Source organism: Triticum urartu, chromosome 3A (genome assembly GCF_056163025.1).
Source record: "Triticum urartu cultivar PI428250 chromosome 3A, HENAU_Tu73, whole genome shotgun sequence".
NCBI lineage: Eukaryota > Viridiplantae > Streptophyta > Magnoliopsida > Poales > Poaceae > Triticum > Triticum urartu.
The window spans coordinates 723,611,145-723,619,677 of NC_141875.1; the positions used below are offsets into that span (position 1 = coordinate 723,611,145).

Genomic DNA, 8,533 nt, shown 5'->3' on the forward strand with positions numbered 1-8,533 from the left:
TGTTGAAGTATTTGATATTTTTGTGATGAAATATGTGATAAAAAAATTTATGTGCATAATTGAACGCCGAACAAGGGTGAACCATGCCGAATATGGGCCTATTGTCGCCCACATGGGCCCTTTATTCGCCGAAATGGGGCTGAAAAGTGGGCCAATTTCGACACCTGGGGGCGAGCTGGGGGCGATGACTGGGCGCGAAACCGCCCCCAGCGCTGATTGCATCGCCGGCTCGCCCCCAGGGGACGCTTTTATGCGTCCTGGGGGCCGAACGGCTGGAGATGCTCTAAACACGTATACGGGTGCATGCTAAACACGTATACGTTTTCCCCTCTCTCCTACCCCTCCGTTCCTAAACAAAAATGCTACACCTACGAAGAAAACCTAGGAACTCTTACGTAAATTTCCTAACTATAACCTCTCCGCCCCCTGATTTCGGGAAGAAAATTTCGTGGACACCGGCTGCAAAGCCCATCTTGTGCGTACCCCTGCCCAGATTCGTCCACGTGTCCCCTACTTACATCCGACCGCTGCCGTTCGTTCCGATCCGTTCGCTCCTTCCGTCGGCTCGGGAGCGCTCGCTCGGCTCCAAACACGTGCGATCCCGGCTCCCTGGGCTCCGCTTGGCTGCAAAAACTGCAGGCAATCAGCTCCCGTCGTTATGACTTTTCAATCAGATACGCATACTTGTGATTGATAGCATCTGCTTCCCTTGAATAGCGGTGATCTGATCATGGCAGATTAGACTGGTGGCGGCCGAGGGAACCCTGGTCCGGCACTCACTCCGCCGGGGGAGAGCACAACTATGTTTGCCTCACGCCCAAACGCATCTTCATCCTCTCCTTCGCATGGCCGCATCAGCCTAGAAGGATATTCATAGCCGCCGCAGTTTGAAGCTGCAGTACCGTCGAGAAGGACGGGAGCGGCCATGACGGACCACGGTGGCACTGCCGACGACTTGTCCCGCATAAATCTCGTGGATGAGAATGGTTGTGCGCACGCCATGAACTTGCAGGCCCCACACGTCATGTCAGGAGGAGGAGTCCGGGAGGATACGACCACCGCCATGATAGGAGAAGGAGGTCAGCAGGACGACGGGGTCGCCGATGTAGAGCAAAGAATGCAGGTACGAGTTGAAAAGCGATATCCTATTCAGACAGTCGGCATAAGATCATCGTACTCTAGTACTGTACTATGCACTGATTACTTGGCAAATGACTGCTCAAAATTAATATGCGTTCTTCAGTAAGATTAGGAAAACAAATTCACAAAGTGCATGAGAAAAACATTTTCCCACATCACATTATGGTAATATAAATTTAACTCTGGACTCATTGTATGGCAGGCGATTGATAAAGTTGGACAAGTTGATTGTTCCAAAAGTTGGATTGGCTTTCGATTCAGAGGACAGCGCTTATGATATGTACAACGCATATGCCGCTAAGGTTGGGTTCAGTGTCAGAAAAAGTCACACAAAGCGACGAGGTGATAAAAGTATATCTCAAAAATATATAGTTTGCAGTAACGAAGGCCATCGAGAAACCCAATCATCTAAGGACACTAAAAGGACAGGTTGTGAGGCTCGTATTCAATTTATTGTCAACAAGGATGGTATTTGGACAGTGCAAAAGCTTATAACCGAGCACAATCATTATCTTGCTAGTCCCAATAAGGTGCACAAGATGAGGTCCCAAAGACGTGTTATAGAAGCGGATAGACATCTAATTGGCCAGATACGGGAAGCCGGGATGAAGCCATCCCAGGTATATGACTTTATGGTAGCATTTTACGGAGGACCCGACAAAGTACCATTCTCAAAGATGGACTGCAATAATGAGATTGGTCGCGAGCGCAAGAAGTATTTAGAATCAAATGATGCACAAAAACTGTTGGAATACTTGAAAAATAAGCAAAGAGAGGATCCTACATTTTTTTATGCCATTCAGATAGATCAAGTTGATGGCCAGATAGCTAATTTCTTTTGGGCAGATGGTCAGTCTATCATGGATTACGCATGTTTTGGGGATGCTGTATCATTTGATACCACCTTTCAGACTAACAAGCTTGAAATGCCTTTTGCTCCATTCGTTGGTACCAACCATCACAAGAAGACAGTAATTTTTGGTGCCGCGCTGATATTTAATGAGAGTATCGATTCATTTGTTTGGCTCTTTGAAACATTTTTAACAGCGATGTCAGGCAAGCATCCGAGCACTATTTTCACTGATCAGGACAAGGCCATGGACGGAGCAATTGCATATGTGTTCCCAAATACAAGTCATCGGCTTTGTTTGTGGCACATTTATCTTAATGCTGCAAAACATCTTGGGCATGTAATTCATGAGCATCCTGAGAAGTTTTTACCTGATTTTAAGAAATGTGTCTACGAAGATAGGTCAGAATTTTACTTCAATAAAAAATGGTTCGAATTGTTGGATCAATACAACCTTAAGGACAATGAATGGATGAAAAAGCTGTATGAGTTGAGGGAAAAGTGGGCTGCTGTCTATCGTGACTCTTTTACAGCTGATATGAACTCGACTCAAAGGAGTGAAGGTATGAATAATGTATTCAAGCAAAGATTTCGTAGGAGACTTGGTCTTTCAGAACTCCTTGTAGAATGTGAGAAGGTTTTTGGAAGTCTTCGTGAAAATGAGTTGGATGAAGATTTTAGTTCGCGTCAAAAGAAACCTGTTGCTTACAGTCCAAATTTTCCTTTGCTAAAGACTGCATCTGAATCATATACAAGGCGGATGTATTCAGAATTTGAAACAGAATTCAAAAGCCAATTTTCATTCTCTTGTAAACTATTACAAACCGACGGTCCGGTGTTGACATATATGGTCACACATATGAACAGCGAGCATGGAGCAAAAGTTATATTCAATACCACGGACACAACTATTACATGTTGTTGCAGAAAGTTCGAATCCATAGGTATATATACACAATTTATGATGCAATGTGCTCTGTAATACAACTTGATGAAATATGACATCCATATCTTGCAGGTATATTGTGCAAGCATGCATTCAAAGTCTTCAATATGAATGACGTTTTCATTTTGCCACCACAATATATACTAGGAAGATGGACAAAATATGCGAAAAGAGGATTTTATGTTGAAAAACAAGGATCCGAGGAGGAAAGCTTGAAAACACAAGCTGCACGTATCTCAAGGAAGGCTACATCAGTTGCATTGAAGTGTACTCAGTCAAAACAACTTCTTGATGATTTCAAGAAAGCTATAGATAAGTTAGACTTGGAAGCAGATAACACTCTTAGCAAGATGGAGGAAAAATCCAGCGAGGTTCCGCTAGTTTCGGCTGAGTGTGCTACAAACACAATAAATGGTACAATATCATTCAGAGTTCCGCAGGTGGTGAAAGGCGCAAAGCGTAAACGGGCAACCATCTCCCTCGAAGAAAAGAAAGGGAAGAAAAATAAAAGTGCTAAAAAGAAAGGTACCGATCCTACCCATTCTAGCAAGCCTTTTTCCATTCTATAATTCTATTGTTAATCCTTTTACTTTTCTTTCAATTCATATGTTTGACTTTAGGAGAAGATCGAAAAAATGTAGTACAGAATAGGGATGGCGGCATTGATCCGAAGGAAATGATGGTAAACCATTTGACTCAGAGTCAGTATCCCCTTTTCATATTTGACTTGCATGTTTTATGAACAATTTCATATTCTATGATATAGGATGTGAATGCTGGTAGTATTGACATTACTAGTACCATGCCAAAATTTTCAAATGATGTCTATGGGCAAGGGCGATCTTCGATCATGGCTGCACCGTTGATCCAAGGCAGATATGCTAATGCCACAATGCTAACCTTTGCAAATGATGTGTATGGGCAACCTTCAACCATGTCTGCTCCATCTATCCAAGGCGGATTTACAAGTCTTTTACTTGGGGTTGAGCAGGATGCCACATTGTCCTCGGCTGCTAGAAAGTTACCTTTTGATGATTAGTATTACGGGCAGCCTATAAGGAGTACAATTTTTTTGATGTCATTTGGTGTATCTATGAATTATAATTGATGCACTGTAGTAGACTGAATTTTGTCTTCATTTAGAATGTTTTGGTATAATTATGTACTACACTGAGTATGGTTTTTCATCATTTCTGGATTTCTGTGAGATTGCATTGATTATGCGACAGAATGTGTTAAGTGTTAAATCTTCAAGGCCGAGCACCTGCAATAGTTTCAGATTTTCAGACCTCTGATTTAAATCTTCGAGGTCGAGCACCTCATTCATATATATCTTAGATGAAAAAAGATACAGTGTACAACTGTACATTGTAGTTGGAAATTGTCAGAGAGAGCAATCAGCTATATACTAGTACACGATTTGTCACGAAGTCTACTCCAGATTTGTAATATCTCAAAATCCTACTTTTAAGTCTACTCATCAGGAATTATTGATGTTGTTTCCATGGCATCAGTTGTCTTGTTCCAGCGGTGTACTTCGGGGTCTTCGTCCAGTAGAATGATGGCGAAGCATGACTGTTACATGAGTAGGTGACCTCCTGTTTGCTCTTTGTTCCCTTTTCTACCATCTTATCTAGTTGGACCAGGGGGAATCCTTGCCAATTTGAAAACTTCTCTTTCACGACTGCAAAGACATGCACAAATCGCATTGAATTATTAGCATGTGAGTTTGGTTAGATAGTTGTCAGACGTATAGCAAAATAATGTAAAGTTCGTCCTCCTGTAAGATAAACACCCTTCGGTCTGAAACTACACTTTCTTTACTCTGAAACTAGTGATGGAATTGATTTTGTAGCTCGACTGAGCGAATCAAACGATCTGATCAAGTACGAGCTTGCTAGGTTGCACTTCGTTCGTCCCAGTTTAATCAAAATATGTGATTAACATGTGGTCATGTACGATTAGCAAATCAAACCTCTTACCTGAAGGAGCTAATTGCATGCTAACAGCCAAAAGGAAACACAAACTTTCAGACTTGCAAGGGAGGGGGTCACCAGTTCTGAACTGGGCGAGATGGAGGTGCGTGTGGGGGAGTGAGAGGCCGGCGCCGGAGACGGGATCACCTTGGTTTGGGCACACCGTGCCCTCCATCAGCGGCAGCGGCGGCGGCGGACGAAAGACGCGGAGGCTTGAAACCGGGCGACTGTGAGACAAAAGGGCCGACTATGTGGGCCTCCGCTTCAGCCGGCCTTGCCTCGTGAGGGAGCCGGGATCGCACGTATTTGGAGCCGAGCGAGCGCTCCCGAGCCGACGAAAGGAGCGAACGGATCGGAACGAACTGCGGCGGTCGGATGTAAGGAGAGGACACGTGGACGAATCTGGGCAGGGGTACGCACAGGATGGGCTTTGCAGCCGGTGTCCATGAAATTTTCTTCCCCGGCACAAGGGAAAAGCGTGGCTGGCCCACACCGTCACGGGAAAAGTCAAGGTTTTCTTCCCTGACTCGCCTCCCACCCCCCGCTCCCTCGGCCACAAGTAGCTATATCCCGGCGCCGCCCACCGTCCTACACCGCTAGATAGCCATTACCCGCCGGAAAAATAGCAGCGCTTCGCCGCGGCAGCCCCTCCAACAGCAGCTGGGCGTTTCCGGCCGCCGTTTTCGGCCACGGAGGCACGGTTTAGCGGCGGGTACACGCCCACCGAGCTCAAGGTGTTCGGCGATTTGCCTGCCTCGGCGATGGACTCGGATGACGAGGAAGCGCTCGCCGCGCTGCTGGAGGAGGAAGCCGAGGCCGACGTCCAGGAAGAAGAGCATCTCATGGTGCTCGCCGCCCTCGCCCAGCTGCTGGCGAGCAATGAAAAGCCGCGGCGATGTGTCTCGGCGCCTGGGCGGGTGAAAGCAAAGAACCGGCATCGTCTCGAAGGCTACTGCATGCTCTACTCCGACTACTTCGCCGATGCTCCACTTCACGGCGAGAAAACATTTCGGCACCGTTATCGGATGAGCCGAAAGCTCTTCCTCAGGATTGTGAATTCTATCCGGGAGTTCAACAACTACTTCAAGTGCAAGATGGATTGCACGGGCGCTCTTGGATTCATCTCCATCCAGAAGTGCACGACAGCGATGAGGATGCTTGCATACGGAGCTCCCGGTGATGAAATATGACTTTTTATTTGTTGAACCATATAATTTGTATTGAACACTATTTTGTTGAAGTATTTGATATTTTTGTGATGAAATATGTGATAAAAAAATTTATGTGCATAATTCAAAGCCGAACAAGGGTGAACCACGCCGAATATGGGCCTATTGTCGCCCACATGGGCCCTTTATTCGCCGAAATGGGGCTGAAAAGTGGGCCAATTTCGACGCCTGGGGGCGATGACTGGGCGCGAAACCGCCCCCAGCGCCGATTGCATCGCCGGCTCGCCCCCAGGAGACGCTTTTTATGCGTCCTGGAGGCCGAACGGCTGGAGATGCTCTAAACACGTATACGGGTGCATGCTAAACACGTATACGTTTTCCCCTCTCTCCTACCCCTCCGTTCCTAAACAAAAATGCTACACCTACGAAGAAAACCTAGGAACTCTTACGTAAATTTCCTAACTATAACCTCTCCGCCCCCTGATTTCAAATGGGTAGGGCCCCTCCCCCTTATTTCCTCCAACCAAAAAAAAGCCACCGAAGCCATTACGTATGAATCAGTACGTAGGTCTAGCATTGCTGGTTCCTAAATATAGCACCCGTGCGGCGTAGCCATGCAAAAGCAAGCAGGCATATATATTATAGCTGCAGCCTGCAGCTGCTTCTGATCCTATGCGACACGTACCTCGACGAAGCAGTCCTAGAAGTGGAGCCGGATGAGCCTGGCGGCGACGCCGGGGTCGGTCGTGAAGGCCGCCGTGACGGCGCGCCGGACGATGGCCTCGGCGTTGGGGCAGGTGGTGCTGTAAAAACCCACCTGCAGCTGCCCCTCCACGCGGCTCGCCGTCAGGCACAGGCCGCACAGCACGGCGATGACCAGCGCCGCCATGCTGCTGCTGCTGCTCGCCATGATCATACGTCCTGGCTGGTCAGGCTTTAGCAGTAGAAGAGTATTTATAGAGCGAGCCAGCCAGGAGTGCTGATCGATTGCATTTGTTTGACAAGTGGTGCAGTGTTAGATACGGTGCGTCGACGGCGGGATCGAAAAGGAATAGCACCTAGCCCAGGCGACACGAGGTCGTCTGGCCCCCGCCATGGGCGCTGAAGTCAAGGTGAGGAGAGGTACTGTAGGGACCCGGCGGATGGATGATGGATGGGTGGCTGCGCGGAGACAGGGAGACGACAACTTTTGCTTTGGAATGGCGATGCGCCTAGATGGGGACAACAAGGCTTCGGTCAGAACTGTCGTAGATGAATGTTACTTATCGATCCACTGGTCCAGTTGGTGCCAAGCTCCCTCCCCAGCTTGGGACCAGTGGCATGAAGTCAGTCACCTTGGCTTGGCCTATGGCAACCGGAACTGCATACCTAGGACGCAAGCCAGCAAGGTCAGCACTCGCATTCTGCTCGTCGCTTGAGAGGGTGAGGCGGGAGGAAGATGACAACGAGGGCAAAGATTTGTCGATTCCATCCGCTGCTTGTTGTGCCAAGCAAGTGTCTGACTACTCTTTGCCTGCTTGGTTTCATTTGTCTGAATCCTTCGATCCATTCGCCCGGCCGGTCGTTTGCTTGTGCGAGGATGATGTCATCAACGGCCGGAGGTGCAACACCACCTCGAATTTGTCAAAAAAAATCTTCATCCATACTAGGGATTTCGATGATTTGTATCTATCCCATTCCTAATGCGCCACCAAAGCGGCTCACCAAACTGACCACATCAGAATATCCATGGACATGTTCGGACATCCGACCAGATGAAAGACCATCCAACCATATGTAACGCCCTTGATGCGGCTATGTCTCCTACGTGTCGAAGCACGACTTAGAGGCATAACCGCATTGAAAGCAATGTCGCAAGTGAGGTAATCTTCACAACAAGCCATGTAATACATTAAGGGAAAAGGATACATAGTTGGCTTACACTCGCCACTTCACACAATTACAAGAATAAAACAATACATCATCCAGATACACTCAAGGTCTGACTACGGAACCAAAATAAAAGAAGACTACCCCAAATGCTACACAGATCCCCGATCGACCCCAACTGGGCTCCACTACTGATCAACTGGACCGAAACAACACAAAGGACAAGATCTTCATCGAGCTCCTCCTTGAGCTTGGTTGCGTCACCTGCATGGCATCATCGGCACCTGCAAACTAGTTTTGGAAGTATCTGTGAGTCACGGGGACTCAGCAATCTCACACCCTCGTGATTAAGACTATTTAAGCTTATAGGACGGGTAAAAGGTATGAGGTGGAGCTGTAGCAAGCGTCTAGCATATATGGTGGCTAACATACGCAAATGAGAGCGAGAAGAGAAGGCAAGGCACGTTCGAGAAACTATGATCAAGAAGTGATCCTAGAACAACCTACGTCAAGCATAACTCCAACACCGTGTTCACTTCCCGAACACCGCCGGAAAGAGACCATCACGGTTACACACGCGGTT

General features: G+C 47.4%; 1 protein-coding gene across 1 annotated transcript; it reads left to right on the plus strand.

Moving 5' to 3' along the window:
* The first annotated feature begins 925 nt into the window (after positions 1–925).
* On the plus strand, positions 926–3,975 carry LOC147982212 (protein FAR1-RELATED SEQUENCE 5-like). Its single transcript, XM_087516240.1, has 5 exons — positions 926–1,242; positions 1,343–2,934; positions 3,009–3,461; positions 3,557–3,618; positions 3,703–3,975. The coding sequence occupies exons 1-5, from the start codon at positions 926–928 to the stop codon at positions 3,973–3,975; spliced, it is 2,697 nt and encodes an 898-aa protein (XP_087372366.1).
* Positions 3,976–8,533: the final 4,558 nt, after the last annotated feature.